General features: G+C 31.8%; 2 protein-coding genes across 3 annotated transcripts in view; one reads left to right on the forward strand and one right to left on the reverse strand.

The window, feature by feature from the left end:
- The first annotated feature begins 1651 nt into the window (after positions 1 to 1651).
- Positions 1652 to 22038, forward strand: part of LOC111624796 — a 48598-nt gene continuing 28211 nt past the window's right edge. The window contains exons 1-4 of the mRNA XM_023367747.1: positions 1652 to 1703; positions 1792 to 1884; positions 1956 to 2252; positions 21077 to 21166. Of these exons, the coding sequence (XP_023223515.1) occupies positions 1698 to 1703; positions 1792 to 1884; positions 1956 to 2252; positions 21077 to 21166 (486 nt within the window). The 5' untranslated portion in view covers positions 1652 to 1697. The remainder of the gene's footprint in view (positions 1704 to 1791; positions 1885 to 1955; positions 2253 to 21076; positions 21167 to 22038) is intronic.
- On the reverse strand, positions 2516 to 3629 carry LOC111624780. 2 transcript variants are annotated; one of them, XM_023367719.1, is made up of 4 exons: positions 3534 to 3629; positions 3397 to 3454; positions 3222 to 3311; positions 2516 to 2823 (listed from the first exon to the last, which is right to left on the reverse strand). In XM_023367719.1, the coding sequence occupies exons 2-4, from the start codon at positions 3400 to 3402 to the stop codon at positions 2530 to 2532; spliced, it is 390 nt and encodes a 129-aa protein (XP_023223487.1). In that variant the 5' UTR covers positions 3403 to 3454; positions 3534 to 3629; the 3' UTR covers positions 2516 to 2529. The 2 variants fall into 2 exon arrangements, with proteins under 2 accessions (XP_023223487.1, XP_023223486.1); XM_023367718.1 differs by lacking the exon at positions 3534 to 3629 and having other exon boundaries at positions 3397 to 3493.

Genomic DNA, 22038 nt, shown 5'->3' on the forward strand with positions numbered 1-22038 from the left:
ATTTTATCGTGGTTATCGATTATTTAGCTTTGAATTAATTGAATATATAATCGATTTTCTTACGAATATTGATTATTAGCTTATCAAATAATAAAATTGATAATGAAATTATAGAAAAGTAATTAATATAGTTTTGGTGAGTGTGATATCGATTATTGATATTATATTAATCGATTATTTATAATTGATTTTACATTTCCAAATTATTTTTTAGTAAGATCGAATGTTTATATCGAATAAAATATATTGATTTATAAATGTTTAAGCGAAGATTCACGATTGGGTGAAGATTTCATAAAAGATTTTGATATTTTAGCGAAATTTTAAAATGTTTTCACTTATTTTATTAATAAATTTGTCATCAATATATGGAAGTAGATAAGTAAACGTGATAATTTAACTATCGTTCGGCAATTAAAGTAGGTTAACATGTGATTTGTCCTTCAAATGTCGACTGTCACCGACACAAGCTGGCACCGAGATTCTGACGTTTGTCCATCATTGTTTTTTCAACTAGAGAGAAAAAATATAGCAAATCACGTATAACTAGTATAATTTGAATAGGGATAATGACGTGCCAAGCACATCTTCGTGTATGAAAGATGTGGGATGAGATTTTCATCTCACAATTTCCAGAATACTTAAACTGTGAATGGGATTTTAACAATCCTTTATTTCCTCTCTTCTTAAAAAAAAAAAAAAAATGTATAAAATTGGGAATCAATTGATGAAATTCTTTAATTTTCATCTCGCTTGTTGACTTCACTACCGAAAGAAAGCAAAATTATAAATAATTTTTCTGTTTTCTAGCTTGAAGGTCGATCAGATATTTATGCGTATGTCGAATGCAGGACATTGTAACTCGTCTACATGATAGAGAATACATATGTGTAAATTATGAAAAGCTTTCCTACATTAATATTCCGTATAATATCGATATTTTATCAAAGAAATCTATTATAATGTTACATAAACTGTAGATAAATTATTGCTATCAATTTCTTCTTTCAAACCAATTCGAGATCTTAAACTTTATAATTCAAATCGGCATTCATTTAACACATCTAATTACAAAGTGGCAGTAAATAGTTGTGTAGTCAGGTTAAATGTTAGCTTATATTATAAAATTATCGCTTTAAAGGAAAAGGAGACTTTTAAAACGCGTGGTAGGAAGCGAGGATGTAAGACCCCCTACTCACTACCTGTGTGATATTGCCAACCTCACTTCAACACCAACTTTATCCCCCACCCCCCGGAAGGTCAGCTTTAAAACAGGTGTCTTGTTTATAAGCATTCTTATGAAAGCAATAGGATTTTTTTATAGTTAATTAAATGCATTATACCGACAAGGAGTCAATAATTCTTAAAATTATATTCCTTTTTTTTAAGCGGAAATATTACAATAAGGAAACGAAGCTTAAAGGAGATAGTTTCTGACGAAACACGCAATCAAATTCGAAAATTTCATAGAAATTAGTTCAAGGCTGCCGATCGAACCACACCCAGATGAATGACGACGCCCTACCGAATGGTTCATCGCCTCTTCCTTGCATACTGAAAAACATCCATTCGAAAATCCTTCATCTATAATTTCTATTGGTTTGCCGCCATTTTTTATAAATCAAAATGGGTATAAAAGTCATCTGCCGAATCGGAAATTGTCACTCTTACTCATCACCGAGAAGGAAAACTTAACCATGAAGGTAAGACGACGAAAATTTCCATTTATTCCTTCCCTTCCTTATATACTCCCCCTCTTAAGTGAAAACTTATCCGAATTTCCTTTTACAGTGCTTGATTCTTGTAGCCCTCTTCGCCGTTTCTCAGGCTCAATTCGTCTACCACCATGGACTTGGTTCTAGTGCTCAATTCCGTAGCCAGGACGTAAGTATTAATTCTCTAGTGTAATATTTTACTTACAATAAGTTAGTTTTAACTTTTATGTGTGTGTTTAGATCGCTGGAAACTATCATTTTGGCTACAACGAGGGTCACGCTACTGGTGGCACCTTCCGTAGAGAGTCTGGTGACATCGCTGGCAACAAAGTCGGTTCCTATGGACTTTCCGATGCTGATGGACGCAGAAGAGTAGTCAGCTACGTTGCCGATGCTGCTGGTTTCCGCGCTAAGGTAGATACCAATGAACCAGGTGTTGATCCAGCTAAAGATCCAGCTGCCGTCGCTGTCAATAAGGGTGTTGTACCTCACCACATTCCTTACTACGGACACCATTACTATGGTCATTATCCCTTCGCTTACCATTTCTAAATTGTAAAAATGTAAATTTTCGGGTGGTTTTTGTAGGTTTTTATGGTTAAAACTTCGAGCTACTGTAATTTTGTGTGCTGCGGGATATTTCAAGTGCCAAACAAACGCAATATGTAAAGAAATGAATTTTAAAATAAAATAATCGCTAAAGAAGTTTTCTGAGTGTCATATCGAATCAATACGCACATTCCCAAATATTTTAATTTATTAATTACAGTTAAAGATAATTTGTTGTTACACAAATTTCCATGCAATTAATTCGTCAAAATAGCTGATAATGATAATTTCTCATAGCAGCAGACATGTAATTGTAAGTGTATGGATTATAGATCAATGGCTGATAGACGAATTTGAATGGTGTCGGTTGGTAATCCGATTCCGGGTCTCTTTCCATAGAATAATTGGGTAATTCTGAATAACTCGGAGCATTCGGGAAATAACGGCTACTTTCAGGATCGAATTGTCTACGATTTTCAGGCTCCAATCTGCTGCCATCTTCAGAAAATGAATGGTAAAAATCTATTCCCTCCGTCGAACGGGCGCCAAAACGGCTTGTCTGTTTAAAAATTATAAAAATTTAATAAATAATTAATTAATAAATAATAAATAATTTAAAATAATTATAAAATTTAAGAGAATAAAATCGATTAATCTGTATAATTACTGTTTCCATTCGATATTTATTTAAACAGAATCGACATTTCAGGCACAAAATAGAGCATTAAATAAACAGGAAAATTATTTTAAACAATAAAAATTTATGTTTTACCTTAAATTAAATTATATTTTCACTGTTTATTTTAAAGTATTATTTTTATTTTGCTTTAATTAATGTAAAATTTATGAATTTTGTTAGTTTCATGTTTCTCTTTAATTGAGACAAAAATATACCTTAATCCATTCAAAATTATCAAAATTTTGTGAATTAAATGAAAAAAAATATTAAAATATTACCTGTTGGCGATATAATGGAGTCACCTCTCTCCGATCATCTGTTAATCCTGCAGCTCGACTAACCATAAAAAGTGCGAGTATAACGAATACCTGAATATAAAAATTCAAAATTTATTAAGTATAATCCAACATTTCATATCAGAAAACTGGTGAAGTTAGATAAGAGAGAACTCACCTTCATGATGATGTTGGATTCAGACGGAAGAAACTAATGCCCTGTCCATATTTTCTGCCTTTTATATAGTTTTAAAGTCGTTTAAATTAGATCGGAAACTCGATATTTACAAGAATGGATGAAATTTTAAGGAAAACCTTGATCCAAATAACAGTAAAGTATATCTATCTTCGAAGAAATATAATATCACACGGCTGAAGATCTGTTCGAGTGGATAATCTTCACAGATCCTTGAAATAAGGGCATTACTTTCAGTTGATTCATTTTAATATTTTCAAATAAACTAATAAAAAAAACTAATGATATTTAAGGCCTGAAAGTCATAAGATAAGGCCTTGCCATTCACAAATGTAAAGCCTCTCATATGGATAAAAGCCGCTTATCAAAATAATCTTGTGAATAATTTTCCTGTTTATTTAATGCTCAATTTTGTACCTGAAAATGGTCTTCTCTAGCTAGTTCTTATAAATTTAATTGACGTTTAGTAAGCATGTAGGCCCTAACATGCTTACATATTTATATTTTTTCAGTTCTATCTTTTCTTGTATATAAAGGGTTAAAGTAAAAGAGCAAGGTCATTTGAGCAGGATTCTGGGCATAGAAAGACCCCAAAAATTAAAATTTATATTTAAAAAACATGATATGAAAGTGATGTAAAGTACTTTTTGTTATAATATTTAATTTGTTTCATTTTTTTTTAATAATTGTTAAAGCAGAATAATTTTAAAAATTTACGTGCCAAATCAACACTGTGAATAGAACAATCATAGTGATAAGTTAACACATCTAGAGGCCCTAATTCGCCAAGTAATTTCGAGGCCTTTGACCGTGCCCACTAATATTTATAAATGAAGCTTAATGTATAAGTGCTACTTGGGGCCCCTTCAGCTGAGAGGCCTGAAACAATTTTCATTTGCTTATGGAATAATTCATCACTATTCATTAAATTTATAATTTTACAGTTTTCATTTTTTAATGTTTATTTTTTAAAATAGTTGTTATAAAATAAATATTTTAAAATGTTTATTAAACAGAAGTTTCTGTCCTTCACAATTACGTAGCCAGAATGAAGTGGCAATGGTCCAATTCTTGAATGGTTTTCGAATTAATTAATCATTTTAACTTTTGAAAAAGTTATGTTTTTTTTATTTATATTTTTCGTAATAAAAATTCTTTGTATTTAAAAAATTATTTTAAATAATTAAAATTAAACATATCATAATGCGATTATCATGCGCGGAGATTTGGGTGCTTCGCTTTGGGACTATTTCATCAATTTTCGATTTTGTAATAAATTATTGAGAATTTTAATGAAAGAAGTATCTTATATTATTATTCAGATGCATAAAATTAACTCAAGAAGGTAAAAAAATTATTAAAAAAGTGAATAATCATCATTAGAAGTTATGAAGGTTGCAAACTTCCTTGAGTGTTTCTCTCTTAATATAATTTTTTTTTTATTTTAATTAAGAGGAAGATGATTAAATGAACATATGTAGTTATAACTATACACCTGCCTTTAATTATAGTATTTGAATTGACTGAAAAAAGTAGAAAAATTAATGAAAGATGGAACTGCTTTCCATCTTTCATTAATTTCATAACAGGGGAATGCTTTCCAGCAGGATTTCCTATAGGAAACAGGCTTCTACTTAGGTGTCAGATACCTTAAGACTAAAGTAGGAGCCAGTTTCCTATTTTAGGTGAAGAAAACCTGGAAAACCACGTGGTAATCTCATCGAGCAGGCATAAACCAAAATCATTTACCAGTGGTTTTATCCACCCCAACCACTGGTGGGCCTCATAATTATAACTTCAAAATTACTAATTACTATGCTTCTACGATTGGTGTACATTTTCTCTTATAATTATGTTTCATTAAAAGTGCCACGTAGTTTATTTGCCAACTTTACATGACATTTATACAGTTAAAATTGTATTTTCAGGAACCTAACCTCAATTTATCATTTATTATTTATTGGAATGGAAGGTTCACTTTATGACTTCCATTCAGAAGTATTTAAAACATAAAAGCGAGGATACTTTGTAAGATACAAAGTTTGAAAGCTCATAAACAATTGAAATCGAATTATAAATTTGCATAATTAAATCAGTCTCATAAATTACCAATGGATATTTATAAATTTAAATTTTATTTGTCAAAATTTTACAAACAAGATACCACAACCATTTCATAACGATCATCTAATTAGCGTTTAAAACAGTTGATAGGAACCAAAAGATTTTGGAGCGGCATGAGCCATGTAAGCGAAAGGATTGTATGTTGTAGGTTGCACGTTGCTATGCATTTTGAATGGGCTGGGTTGAAATTTTGCTTCTGCTTCTCTTTCTACAGCAAAATTTGGCTCAGAATACTGATGGACTCTTGGAGTGTTTCGATAAAATCTATTATCTTCCGGTTCCATTCTTCCTCGATTATCGTGAGTAGATCTATAAAAGTGCTCTTCTTCCCTTGGTAATTCAGCACTGGGTATACGGTGACCGAACTCCTGCTTTATTTTTAAAATATATACATAAATGTATACAAAAACATATTCAAATTAGTCTAAAACTGATCCAAGAAAGTATTACCTGTTGACGATAAAACGGTGTCATTTTTCTTGGATTTTCGGGTAGTCTCGTAGCTTGACTCACCACGAAAACAGCAAAAATAATAAATATCTAAATAAATAATCATCAAAATAGTTAAAATATTAATTTATTTTTATTTTTATTTATTAAACTAAGAGCAAGAAAGAGAATTTACCTTCATGATTATCCTGTAGATTTTTAGGAGATGTGATGAACTCTGCTGTATTTCGTAGGCTTTATATAGTTTTTTTGAGTTTACTTTTATCCGATATTCGATAGGTTTGTGGAAAAAATAGAGAAAATTTCAAAAAACCTTGATCTAAATTCTATCGGTAACTGGCTTAAAGTCTTTCGAGTGGAATATTCTTTATTTTATAGAAATGTCATCATTCATTTCTATCATTTTTAATATGAATCCCCCCTCTTAATGGCCCTCTGATAATCATTTAACGATCTTTATTCTCTCGATTGAAAGTTAATCATTCATAAAAATACTACGAATGTAGGCCATTAAACATAATACAATAAACACGACAGACTGTTACAGATTTATACATTGTTTTAACTATTTTATGTTGTAAATTAACATAAATTCCGTTTAGTTTAACATGAAAATAAAACTGAAAATAAATATTATTTGATTAAAATAATCATCTGCAATGTTGTTTGTTTTTTAATTTTTAGTAGGCCTATATTTTGATTGATAACAGCTGAGCGATGATTCGGGTTCGAGTACGGGTCGGATCTTCAGATATTTTGTGAGTGGTTTAACCCATGTACGTGGGGATCTTCGTAATCCGAATGATTAATTTTGAGATGAGATTCGTAAAAAATTGTAAATCCTAATACAGTAACAAGTAAAAATCGTCATTAAGTTCGACCCCACTCGAAATATGAAACACAACCCCTTCTATCTCCCCAACCCCTCGATCTTTAACCACTAAAATTTAATAGCATTAATGCCCCTAATACCCGANTTCTGCTTTGTTGTCGAATCTTTGTATTGTCGACTGAAAGCTCCTGTAAAAAATGTTTAATTTATAATTCCTTTCATAAAATAGTTTTAAAACATCTTATTTAACCTACGATGACCAAACTTCGGTTCTTCTAGACCCTTACTGTACTTTCCGTATATTCGATCCCTACTCTACTCTATCCCGGACATCTACCCGTATTACTTATGGATAACGATCTGACTTTGGTGCTATTCTTAGAGGAATAACATCAAATTCTCTATATGTCTTCTATATACATTATACAGGTTATATATAAAGTATTGTTCCAACATAGAATGCGGCTCTCAAATATTTCTTATATCCGGTAAATGGATCCTGTCGTGACAAGGTTTGGCCACCCCTGTTATATAATATAAAAGTTATTCAAAGTAAGTTTTTTTGCCTCATTGTCCTTACTTTTTACATTTTTGTGTATATAGTGTCTACTTGGACATTGTTTATTAATAGGATTTATTATACTTTTTTGTGGTTTTAGGCCCCTTACCGCTCAGAGAGCACAAAGAGGCCAAGAATGTTGTATATTGAAGAGTGTTCTGTTGTTAGTGTCCCTAAATGGGCTCATAGACGTCCCAAGTAAGGCTCATAGGTACTAGTCCCTCGTAAGGGCTCATAAGATTACGTTTATTTGTTATGTCTTAGTTTTATTCTGTATGGTATATTTTATGTACTGCTTAGCTAACTTATCAAAATTTTAATGTACAAGAAGAAGGGAAAGATAGACAGGATAGTTGCAGTTTGCGACCCAGCCCCACCTAACCTAACGAATTTTTGAATTTTTCAAAGTGAATGAAGTAGAGAAGCCACAGTGAATAATCCAGCAATAAAGGATTCCAGCAAAATTGGAAAAATGATTTTTGATGGGGTGCATCACCACTGTTGGTAAATGCTACAGCTTTCCGGGAGGTCTGTGAAGTTGACGGGGAGCTGACCTCCCATTTGAGGAGAAAAAGATGGAAGAAACCCGGAAAAACTCCACGGCCAGCCAGGGAAAAAACCAAAAAAGAATTTTGTTTAATGAATGGGGATAAAAATGAGAAGGGGGCATGCTGGAAAACCTTACCGTGTGAGGGAGAAATAGTATATGCTAGAGCAGTGGTTCCCAATTAGTTTTTCCTGCGTACCACTTCAAGAAAGAGCTCAAACTCGCGTACCCTTTATAGCAGAAATTCATATTAATCCATACTAATATTATAAATAGACCAAGAACTGCAATTTCGTGAAATCTAAAAAACAAATCATTATAATTTTTAAAATATTTAAATTAAAATAATAATATAGGTAGAGTTCGTGTCTTTCAGTCGCCGTTTCGCCATATTTAGTCCTAACGTTACCTTTATTTCCGTTAATTGTGTTTCTTTTTTGTTCAGATACTTCATATTAAAATAATCACTAATTTTGGATGAAATATATAAATAAACAAATATTTTACACTAACTTTTGTGAGTAATTTGTAGTATAAAGGACTAAATATGACGGCAGTTTGAATGAATGATACTGGTAATTCTTCTTGGTGCTCCCTCTATTGACTAAATAATTAATATATTTATAATTACGCTCTAAACATAATATTTAAAGTATAATTATAAACATATTTTCAACTGATTAATTTAAAAATATTTTAATATTTTTATCCTATAAAACTGATTAATTAGTGAAAGTTATACTATTATTTTTTCTTAATAAATTTTAATAAATATCTGAATTAAAAGGTTTTAAATTTATAAATTAATTTATAACTATAGTTAAGCATTTTAATTAATATAAGTTTAATTATGTCGGGCCCCATCCCTCACCATATTGCGGGCCTGGCCGAATCCATAATGAGCTTGCTAACAAAGGGCCCTCTTAGTGTCACAGGGAAGGAAAGTTTTTTTAAAATAAAGATATATATACTCATATATGTAAGTTTATAAGTTTAATTTACATGCATATAGACTTCTATGCACTTCAATTAATTAGTATTATTTGAAGTGTGTAGGTCCTGTGAGAGGGCCAAAATCAAATACAAACATGTGCTTTTACTTCTATCCAACTGAAATTTTGAGGTCCCATTGTATCCGAGGCCCGTGCCAAAAATCCCTTTTTGCCCATCCCAATTTTGGATCTGTAAGTTTAAATAATTTAATTAGAGGAAAAAAGATGATTTCAAATCCGAATCCTCAAGTGAAATACAGTATAAGCTTGTTCGTTTCAGCCAAATCCAAGATGAAGGATGCCATATTGACAAAATATTATTCTTTCTTAGAATTTGTGTAAATAATTTTACATATTTAACTCGTTTTTCAACTAAAAATGCAAGTGATATTCTAGACAAATACAATAGAATTACATAATAAACTCGTTGTTACCATAATAATTAGCAGATTAACAACTATTACGATTACTTAACATTGCAAATCCCGTTTAAATTAATTAAGGCAGGTGTACAGAAAAACTAGTTTTATATATCTTATCAGTAAAGAAAAAGGAACAGTAAATATATAAAAATTATATTATTTTTTATTTAAATTTCAAATTATATCCATTACAATATCCCGATACCTTTTATAGTTTTAATTTTCGGATTAATACACTTGGTAATAAAATTTCCCATGGCTAACTGGGAAGAAATTAGAATGGTAGACATAAGGTGAAGTGTACGTCAAAGGAAATGGTCGAAATACATAGGAGAAAGGAAAATGACTGTGATCAACTCCAAATTCACTTTGAATGATTGGCTGATTTTCAGTTTGAAATGGTTTCCTGGGCGAATCTTGAATATTTGGCTGATTTTCTGAGTAAAAAGGCATCCTTGCTGCATCATTTACTTGTATATTTTGACGATTTTCGGGATAAATGGGCGCTCTGGAACCATCTTGATATCGGTTAGGACTGGCGAGATTCCTCTCTTCGGCTCTAAAATGGCGCTGGTTTGGAAATGCTTCTTGAGGACTAGCTTTCTCTACCCGCTTTAAATAGAAATATATATATCATTAATTTAAAATTTATTAATTATTATAAAGTAAAATATACAATTTAACCTCATCAGCAGCTTGCCCAACAAATCTCTGTGGCAAAGACGAATAGTGAGTTGCAGCTTGAGAAGCAACAAAGAAGGCAAAGAGGAATACAAAAATCTGTAAAGGAAACTTCTGTATATCTAGTTTAGTACAATTAAATTAAAATAAAATATTAATATATTCCAAACCTTCATTCTGAAATCCGTTGAAGAACTTGGCAAACTGAACGAAAGAAGAGAAACTGATGAGAATCGTAATAAAATCTTCTGTATTTATAGGGTATTTTATACAAAAAAAAAAAACTTAAAGAAATTCGATATATTATCTAGATAGGAAGAGGAGTATTGATTAGTCCTTGATCCATATCTTCACATGAATGAACTTTTGGCCTCGGATGCAATTGTTTAGGTTCATCCGTGTGAGCAATAGCAGCATTTAAGTTACTGTATTTTCATGTATTTTACAATTTTTAATTGTATCGAGTGGATTCTTAAAATAAAATTCTAAAAGTAAAATATGTTAAGGTTAAAATCTATCGAAAGATAATCTGACTCTTCAGTTTTTTAAATATTAAACTTTTTTATATTATTTTTTATTGTGAGGAAATATAATTATTATTTTTTAATGAACTCTTTTCGGTCTTGGACACTAAAAAGGCCCTTTTCAGGCCATACTGGGTCCGGTCAGCCAACAATGGGGCGTAGGGTAATGAGGAGCATGGTCTTTTTTTTATAACCAGGAAGGATCACCCCCGAAATTTCCTGGAATTTTTCGATCTCCCGTATTCGATTCTGGGTTCGCGCCTCGCCAATAGGCCGGCCGTGTGGAGATTACAGGGTTTATTCACGTTTTTAATATCTAAATAGAAGTGATAAAGCTGAAGCGTATCGTTCTTTACCAGGATAATTTGGTAGATCGATATGAATCAAGAAAAGTGAATCACCTTTTTTTTTTTTTTATTTGTGGTTTTAGGCCCCTTACCTCTCAGAGAGCACAAAGAGGCCAAGAATATTGTTTATTCAAGAGTGTACTGTGTTGGTTAGTGTCCCAAAATGGGCTCATTGACGTCCCATTTAGGGCTCATAATTTCTAGTTCCTTGTGAGGGTTCATAATTTTACGTTTTATATATTATGTCTTAGTTTTTATTATGTATGTTATATTTTATGTAATGCTTTTAACTTACCAAGAATTTTTATATGTAGTCTATTAAGAGTAAGAAAAGGTGGATAGAATAGTTCCAGTATGCATGCATCCCTAGCCAACCTGATCTAACCAGTTTTTGAATTTCTCAAAGTGGGTGAAGAGAAACCACAGTGAGCAATTCAGCGATAAAGTCTACCAGCAAAAAGGAAAAGTGATTTTTGATGGGGTGCATCACCACTGTTGGTAAATGCTACAGCCTTCCGGGAGGTCTGTAAAGTTAACGGGGAGCTGACCCCCATTTGGGGAGGAGAGGTGGAGGAAACCCGGAAAAACTCCATCTGGCCAGCCAGGGAAAACCAAAAGAAAAAGTTGTTTAACATATGGGGATTAAAATGTAAGGGGGCAAGCTGGAGAACCTTACCGCTTGTGGGAGAAATAGTGTGTGAGAGAAAAATAGAAGAGAAGATCCACCACACAGTCTCCAACAGATGTGTAGTTCTGTGTGGTGGGGATGCCATCCTCATATCTTCACGATGAGATATAGTGGTGGATTCTTCTTTTGATGGATACTTTTCTTCTTCCTGATTATTTACTTTAATATTACTATTATTTACAGCTAAAGCTTACCACTAAGCAGTGCGAGCAATGCTACAGAAGAAGTGTGAAAAGCGTAAGTTATATTTTTGGGGCGAAAATGATTATTTTGAAGGAAAAAATAGAGTTTTGTGTTGTAATTATAAGAATCCTCATGGTGGCTAAAGGAGAGATAGAGTTAATATTAGTGTATCAGAGTTGAAGTTAGAGTGATAGTAGTAGTATAGATGAGTGTACAGTTTGAGGTGCGCGTATATACAATAATATTTACACTTTCTTTTTTTTATTTTTTATTTTATTTTTTTATTATACCCTCCAGAAAGGCCGGTGAAACAGTGAATCACCTTAAGTTGATGGAGTTTGTAAACTTGAAGCATATTGTACTTCACTAGGAAAACCCAAAAGAATAAATTATTCTTATAAGAATTTTTTTATATTTGGCATTCAACAATTAAAATAAAAAATTGTATGTGCTGTGCGCGTGTGTTGCGTGTGTGAGTGTTGTGTAAGTGCCTGTTCTGCGTTGTGTATAAAGAAATTTTTATTAATAATTTTAATATTCACAAATTTATTAATTTTTTATCATTTAATACAATTATAGATGGAGTATTTCGAATTAATTTACACTTTACATGAATTTATTTGACCTTGTACCACAGTTCAACAGATAATCAAAATGACAGAAACTATCTGAGCATTGGTACAGCTGGATAAGCAAACCAATGACTTAGCCCGTTTCATTTCAAACATACTATGTCATAAGTTTGCTTATCCAGCTGTATTAAACCCGCTTTACCAGGCAACGTTCCCATAAAACGTTTTTAAAAAATCGAGGAGGGGAATTTCTTTTTTCCTGAAGTTTTATATGATCCAAAAATAAAATCTGTAAGGTGAAAAGACCTTGAGCTTGGAAAACCGTTAGAAAAATAAACCTTGAACTAATTTCCAATAGAACAATGGCGGCAATAAACGACCTGAGGCAAGGGCGAGGTGTAGGAAGACATTAAGCGATTCTTTTGTCAAAAATTTATCGACTAATCTATTATTTTTTGAAGCGAATATATAAAGAATATCAATGAAGATGAATAAGCAAAATTGTCAGAAAGATAACACAAATATTTTATTGTTTTAAGAAGATATTTCCATGCGAAATGACCATAAAGTCCTCAAGTGCAGTGGCGCGTTATCTTATGGCAAAAAGGGCAATTGCCTGGAGCATCCACCAACAGGGGGCCCCAAATCAATCTTTAATAAAAAAATATTTCCTCACAAAAAAATGTCTGTTCATGGGACCCCCTAATTCAAATTTGCCTGAGGACATGCCCATGAAGCTCTAACGCGCCATTGCTCAAGTGCTTGTTAGACGTTCTGTATCTCTCCTATAAACTTTAATATTTCTCCACGTCTTCCTGGATTTCATCTTCCATAATGATACTTGTGTCTCTTTTATTTTTTAATTTTTAACTTGTGGACATGAGGGCCTGCTCTCGTGCTCCTATATGTTCTGTCGTGTTCATGTTGTATAAAATGTTTTATAGTTGTTACAAGCTTTACAAGTTACAAATTTACAAGCAAAATGTGTTGACTAAAAAGTTTTGCAACTAGTTACAAGGAAATCGTCAGCAATTTTGATTGCATAAAGTTACTTATAATCAGTAACAAGCTACAAGTAGCTTGTAATTCTTATGCAACAGGAGCCAGGTGATGAGTCGGATCAATATATCCAGCTCTATAGACTGAATATTTTAAAATTTTCTCATTCACAGTGCTCAAAAGTGGATTGTCAAGTGTTATCGAAGAGGAATTTCAGCTTGATTTTATTACTACGATATAGTCGAATCTGTGAACAACGGCCACTGACAGGAATATAAGAAAATGGTCATTGTTTGGAGATTATTTTGTACGCATTTTTATTCCAAAAAAAAAAAAAACAGTTAAAACTAAATGGCCACTGTTTATTGAGGTGGGCATTATTTATAGTTTCGACTGTAATTGCTATTTCTGCATTTATTATAAACTCGATTCTTGAATCATTTGTTTTTTTCTAACGATATAATATATTTTAATTGTTTTAATATGCTTATTATAGCTCATTATATTTTCATTAAATCATTATATTGAATTTAATGGTTATAATTATTACTTTGATGGCAACTTCGATAATAAAAATGAACAATAATGAAAACTAAGTATCTAATCCTTGGAGCAAAATATTAAATTTATTTTATTAATTCCTTGCAGAGAATTGGTTTATTAATTCCTTGGAGGAATTTTATGGTCGGGAGTAGCAATTTACTTAATGTCGTTGAGGCTATGGTCATTTCTTACCTGATGGCTCCAGACGATTAAAAAGTGTTCCTTTCTCTCTGGGAAATCCATTTTCGAGTTTGATTTTTACCTTCCTGGTTATATATAACAGAGGAAAAGTATGGCGAGTGGTCAAAAAAATTGCCCTTTTTTCAGGCTTTTTTTTTTTGGCTTGGGGGACCTTTGTTCGTTGGGGAATTGCAAAAAAATCGGGGTGTTTTTTTCTATATGCATGGGTGTTTGTGCGTGGCGCGATTTTATTCACTCACTTTAAAGCTTAATAACTCTCGTGCTTTTTATCGAAAATTTCTGAAACTTTGCAGGGAGTTTGTGCAATAGGGAAATTGCTATTAAATTTAGTGGTTAAAGATCGAGGGGTTTGGGAGATAGAGCGGGACTGTTTCATATCTCGAGTGGGGTCGGACTTACTCATTATTAGCACTTGAATTTTTTTCCTTTTATAAAACGCATCTCTACTTTTAAAATTAGGGGTTTTTCCACATTTTATAATAATTAATAGCATAAAATATTTTAAAATGAAATCTCATAACAGACGGCACCACATATTAACTTTTTTGACGAGGAAAGTTACGCAACTCCTTACAAAATTTTTTTTTTGTTTTTTTCAATCGAAAATTCGAAATTTTTGCACCCGTTCCTCATCATTCGGCCTCTACCTTGAGGACTTGATCGGCATTTAAGAAAGGTATAAAGGTCCTCAGCATGGACGTATAGGGACACTTGGCTTAAAGGAGAAGTGGTTGGCTTTCTCGAAATTTTACATAAATAAAAGCACAAGTGTCAGTTTTTAATTTGAATTATTGATAATCTATTAAGTTTTTTCTATTTCTGATTTTTTATTCTTGTTTTGTCCGAATTTTCCCCTCCTGCTTCCTCCGAATCATACACCCATGATGCTCAATTCGGATATAAATCCGGACTTCCAGATAATATCATACTTATCCCATCAAATATATTTATTTATTATAACATTATCATATAAATTAATATACATTTTATATACAATTGTGTATATATATTCATGCTTCCAATGGTTAATATTGTTATGTGTTCTGCCACTAGAGGGAATTACAAGTTATCTTTTTCACTTAGCGCCATCTTTTATTGAGAAAATAACTAAACATCTTTAAATTGTTACGCAGTTAATTGTATCAAATTTTAAAAAATGTTATATATTAATACATTAAATTCATTTAAATCCATAAATTATTTATATAAAATTAATAATAAATATTAAATTTATTTAAAGTCTAATACTACATTTGCATAATGACAATTTTTAATATATCTTATTTTTAATTTAATAGGTAATATTTAAATTATTAAAATTAACATCTTAATTATCGTTAAAAATGTAATATTTTAAGAAAACGTATTTTTATAATTGTGTGCTGCCATCTATTAATCAAATGCGACTCGAAACTTGAAACTTATATCCTGACTAATTTAACAAACTTTAACACCTGTAATACCATTCACTTATGTTATTATCAAAATAGTATATTATATTATACGTATTTATAACAACGTATAATTGTATTTTAATAAAAATTAAATAATTTATTTTAAAAAAAGTNTTTTTAAAAAAAAAAAAAAAAAAAAAAAAAAAAAAAAAATCTGTAGCGAGTTACGAGTGACGCGAACTATGATGCAACAGCACGTGACTTAAGGGAGAAAGTGACGCTACATCCGGAAATTAATTGATGCCTTCGGACTTTATGCTACGAGTTACGCCTATATTTTCATAATTGCGTAGCCTAAATTTGAAAAAGAAAAATAAAATAGATTTAAGCTTGAGGAACCAATTAAATTGAGGAATTTCCAAGAGTTGGAGACATTGAAGAAGGATCTTCTACTGAAATTTACATAATTTTCAGCCCAGAATTGGATTTTCAAGACAAATTTATAGGAATTTTTAATAAAAAAAAATGAATGTTGATAATAAGGAGAATTAAGCTTAAAGAATCGATAAAAATTGAGGAATACCTAAAAATTGGAGCCGTTGAAGAAGGATCTTGTATTGAAATTTGCATAATTTGATGCCAAGTACTGACAGATTTATAAAAATTTTTAATAAAATTATTTTAAAACTAAGGATGAATTGATAAACTAAAAATAATTTTAAGCCCACTAACATCGGTATGAAACGATTAAGTTCGTGATAAAGTAGATCACGACACGATGAACGTGACATTCTTTCGTGAGGAATCCGTAACATTTTCACATCTTTCGCAATTTCCAGTTTTTAAATTTTATTATTTTTTTTTTCTTAAATATTTTACAGTAAAAAAAGTGTATAATTTAAATAAAATAGGCCTATTTATGAGGAAAACAAATGACTCTTCTGTAGGTTTTTTTATTTTTTGGGAGTATTAAGTCTTATGTAAATATTATTTTGAAATCGAAAAACGTGGAAAATAATCATTCACTGTCATAGACAAGGTCGAATTATGTTTTCTAGATGCAAAAACATGCTTAAAGTTTGACATTAATGGATTAATCTCCTTATAAAAGAAGAAAGAACATGGATATTGTGACGTATTTATTCATTCTCCATCCTTCACGAGGCGTTTAACCATTAAAAAAACAAAAAAAAAAACGTAAAAATTTCTTATTTTTCCAGTAAAATTCGAAAGATTTTGCCACATTTCTAATAAATTTCGGCATCGAAAGGCTACTCTGGGTGGTCCAAAACTCAGTTAACCATCCTATTAATCCTAAATTGCTGCCGAATCGATACTCAAATCACGATGCAACCTTCTAGCAAAATTGCCGTATCGCTGGCTACTAATGTGGTTAACCGAATTTTGGGCCATCCCGTATCAAGCTGGGAGATTAATCTCTTGCAATTATGGTAAAATATTTGAATATTTATCGCTTAATGTGGTTTTTTAGCGTAAAATGGAGAGGATCTTACTTTTTACTTGTTCCTCCTGAAAGGAATCTCGTGAAGGGGATAATGCAATGGTTTCAATTTCACTTTCCGCTTAATGCGTTATATGCGGGACATATTTTAAAGGTAATTGTGACCTGTACGAGATTTTTCTTGTTGTTTTTTTGGGCAAAAATGCTGACATTTTGAACCGAAACACACGTTTTAAGGTGCCCTGAATACGATTTCATTAGTTAGCCAATGGTGTCTTTGTTTGTATACGAGTAATTTAATTTAAAGAAAAAAAAATCAGCAAATATTAGCTTCAAAATATGTAATTTTTACGTTAAAATTATTCCCAATATTTTTCTCTATTTTAAACCGGAAACGGAATCAATTAAAGCCATTTTTGCGCGCGCGCTCAACTGGTTTCACTGACTTGTATAATTTACAAATTGTGCTTATTAAGTCTAATTTGCTTGTTTTAAATTAATTAAATTTATTTTTCACTGTAATTAAACCATTTATATATATATATATAACTCACTCTAAATGTTGTAGCCTATAATAACTTATTAACTTATTAGACTTTCGCGTTGTTTCGCATGGAGATTCGATGCAAAAGTTTTTTTTGTCTTTTTAATTAATTAACAGTTATAAACTAAAAATTCTTAAAAATGGTCCAAATGAGATTAATTTTTTCGTTTTATTTAATTTTTAAGAACATTTTTGCTTGAAACTTTTAAATATAGGAGGAAAATTTTCTCCTGTCGCTTCGCGTCGCTTCTCGTAGCGATACGATGCGGCAAGAGTCGATTATTTTCTTTGTCTTCTTAAGAGTTATAAGCTAAAGCATTTGAAAATAAATCTATTAAGATTATTTTTAAATTTTGTTTTTTCACAAGAACATTTTAACTTGTAACTCTTAAACATAGAAGGAAAATCTTCAAATTATTGTGTCGCAACGCGACGCGAGTCAATTATTTCTGTCTTCTTTTTAAGAGTTAAGCTAAAGCATTCTTGAAAATAAATAAATTAAGATTAACTTTAGAATTTTGTTTTGTTTCCAGGAATATTCTAGCTTAAAACTCTTTTAGAGAGAAAAAAAAATTCTTAAAATTGTCGCGTCGCTTTCTCTGACGATACGACGCGACACAACAATGTGAGGATTTTTTCCTCTCATTAAGAATTTCAAGCTAAATTGTTCTTCAAAATGACTTAAAAGATAATCTTAAGCAATTTATTTTCAAGAACATTTTAGTTCGAAACTCAAAGAGTGTAGGAAAATCTTCAAATTATCTTGTCGCGTCGCTTCTCGTAGAGATACAACGACTCGAGTTAATTACGCGAAAGTAGAGAAACGCGACTCGAGTTAATTACTTTCTTCATCATTTTAAGAGTTATAAGCTAAATAATTCTTGAAAATAAATAGATTAGAATTACCCTATAAATTCCGTTTCGTCTCCAAAACAATTTCAGCTTAAAATTCTTAAAGGGAAGAGGAAAAGCCTTCATATTGTCGCATCGCTTCGCGTCTTATCGTCAATGGGAGCGACGCGACAAAGCGAGATTTTTTTTTCCTCCTGTCTTCAAGAGCCGCAAGGGAAAGTACTTTTTAAAACGAATAATAAATATTTTAAAAAGTAATCTTAATTGCTTCATTTGATGTGGGAACTTAACACGGATGTCACGAATTTTTTGGTTAAAAATGGGGCGTTAACTACATAATATCTGACCCCCTTTCACCCGAAATTATATCTCTTTTGGACAATTTCCTGTTGAAAATATATAAAAATCTATTATTAAAAGAATCTTGTTAACGAGGCGTTAATTTGTATTCAAACTATTAAGGGGCAGGTACTAAAATGTTTTTTATCTTGGGTTAAATCTTGTTACGTTACATCGAGGTAATGTTAAGTAGTAGAAAAGAAGGTGAAGACTTTCACAGATAACCTCAATCGCCGCTTCTTTCGCTTCAGATAAATGCTTCTATCAACCGATGAATGGCTCATTTAAATAAAGAAAATGCAGTCTAACTACGTTTAAATTAGGCTAAAAAGTTCCGAAGTCAAAGACTTCCAACGCGTTATAGCGAGGTTGTGTTAGAGATACATAAAAAGAGTTTTGCATATAAGAATATTTAATAATAAATTAAATTATTTTATGAAAATAAAAGCGCTGTAACAAGTGAAAAGCGCTATAGCGCAGTTACGCGGTTTCCACAAATAAAAGTATTCTTGTATAAACTAAATTGAAAATTTAACGCTACTTACTAAAATACGATAGATTTAAGCACACATAATTCGTTATATCGAGTTTCTACTATAGGGGGAGACATTAAGGTCTAACGGTATTGGTGTACTGTACAGTATATTTAATTAAGAATTCGAAAAGCGCTTTAATCAAATAATATGGAATAAAATTAAAATAAACTCGATTTAACGTATGGAACTCGTTATAACGATGCGCTATAACGAGGGTTTTGTACATAAAATGATTTTCGAGTAAATTTAAAGTATTTTAATAGAACAAAAGTCATTTAACAAGTAGAATTCGTTATAGAGGGGTTGCGATATAACGAGGTTTTCGTATATAAAACGCATTTAGTATATATTTGATTAAAATAAATTGTTAAAACTGACGGCGTAAATTTTATTTTATTTTTAATTGTTGAGGTTGACCGCCGACTTTTAAACGTGAATCGGGGGATTTACCTCTAAAATTTTAAACTTATTTTTAAAGTGTTTCTCTGTGAGTAATGACATTCCGGACAAGATAGAGAATGTTCTGAAGGCCCCGGATGCAAAGATACCCAAAAATTTAGTTACTTAATGGAAAAAAGCATATGATACGGGCCTTTTGATAGTGGGAAAATCTGTTTTTTTTTTTTTTCACAAAAACAGCGGCAGAAGGCTTGGTTAGAGGCAGTTTTAGGCGTAAGTTAAGGCCTCCTTCAGCTTTTATGTCTCAGAAATATATTTATTGATACTCGATATTGATCAGTACCTAATAAGGCCTTAGTAAGGTCCTGTCCCAGTAAATATGAGGCCTTATGGGCCTCAATTTACAGGACCTCAATAACATTTATTATATTAATTTCGTTGCGTTTCTTGTGTATTATTCAAGAGAAGAGTTTTAAATTTTACTGTACTGACGCCTCAAAAAGATCAAGGCCTGACCTCGCTCTACCTCTGAAGAGGCCCTGCTTTTTATCCACCATTAACCTGAATCCTAGACCTTGTACAGTATCAAATACCATGTGATTTGAACTCTAAACAAATGGGTTTCTCAAGTCAAACTCCATGGCATTAAACTATTAATGAGTCCCTACACTTTCGACTGAGTAATAATAATTCCGTAAGCGTGAGGCCTTAAAAGTTCAGCATAATAGTAAATCCGGTCTTGCTAGTTTCTGGCGCAAGTTAAAATCACCAATGCCTAAGGCCCTGTATGACTGATCTAGGCCCTATTTAACTTCTCTTTCTCTCTCAGGCCCCAAAGACATGGATTTGTTTTAATTTTCGCTTCTACGAATTACATACAAATCTTTTGTTACAGATAAAAAGAATTAATAATAACTGATACAGATCAACCTATATTTCACTTGTTGACCTTCAACACTTGACTAAACCACGTGACAGTAGACATTTTAAGTATCTAATACCTCCAGACACACGAACGTACATTTTTATTTCGAATTTCCAATGAGCTGACCATTTTAACGTACGTAAGAACTAAGAAAATAAACCGTTCTACGCGCTTAACGGGCGTTACAACGGGAGATTTACGGGTTCGTGCTAATCTCGTATAAATTTTACGTGTTTAGGGCAAAAATTTACGTAAAATACATGTAAAAATACTCGTAAAAACCCGAAAAAACTCTAAAAGTAATGACAAGTTTTGCCCTTGACAGGTATATTTTCTTGTAATCTGGTCAGTGACTGACTCAATTGTTGAGGGTCACGCGAACAGTAAGGCACAGACACACATCCGCGAACCTTATTGCGAGTTAAGCGGCCATTGTTCGTGTAAAAAAATGAAAAATCAGGTAAAAATTCCCTAATTTTGGGCAAATTTTTAAGCTATTTTTGGACCTACTTTGACAGCTTTTTACTCTATTTTTTTGGTTTTTCAGGAAGTGTTACTACTCTTTAGCGTAATTTTTGCAGCTTTACTCTCCAGTTACTTGTGTTTAGATTATTCAGAAACTCACTACTCGTCCGACGTAAGTTAATTTACAATTAAAACTCTAATTATAATTAAAATATTTATTAATTAAAGCCCGAATTTACTCCGTTTAATAGGCACGAGCCAAGCTTTAGTACGGATTTTAGCATTAACGGGACTTAACTTACGCGAAATTAAAGGCGATTAATTAATTATTCCGTTGATAAATTTAATTATACGCTTATTAATTAAGTTGGCAACTCGATAAATAGTTTAGAATTAATCGAAAACGAATCCCAAAATGGAGAGATCGAAATTCAAAATGGCGCCGAACTGGACGATAAAACGAGTTCTGTGATTATTTCAGCGGGCGTTAAGCAGGAAGAAATGATAAAACATGGCGAAAATAACTGATATTTTGTAGGATATTAACAGTTTATTTATTCTGTTGACGTTTATTCAACAGTAAACAAGACCCAGTAAAGGGGGGAGGGCAAAGATTAATGGCTACCGGATCAGGAAATGGTGTTTAAACATCTTTCTTACACGTTCTATCGCCCATTTATCACTCACGCGACAGAATGATTGATTATTTTACATATATCTAAGCAGAAATCGGCGAAAAATTGATTAATTTCTCTATTTAAATTCATAATTCTCTCTCTCTCTCTCTCTCTCGCGCGCGCGGGGGGTTAAACGTAGTCGTAAACTCGACCACCCCTTGCGAGATTTAATCATAGCTTTATTTTAAATGATGAATATTAAACTAATACGCGCGTGTTTTTTTATTATTCTGACGTCAGAGTTGTTATAATTATATGATGTGGGGGTCCACACGCAAATTACTCTGTGGTATGTCGAGGTGTGAAGTTGAATGGTTAATTTTAATGGTGTGTGTGGTTAGTGTAATTAAGAGTAAGTGGTGATTCA

Source organism: Centruroides sculpturatus, unplaced genomic scaffold (assembly GCF_000671375.1).
Source record: "Centruroides sculpturatus isolate CEXI.00-Female unplaced genomic scaffold, Cexi_2.0 scaffold330, whole genome shotgun sequence".
NCBI classification, from domain to species: Eukaryota; Metazoa; Arthropoda; class Arachnida; order Scorpiones; family Buthidae; genus Centruroides; species Centruroides sculpturatus.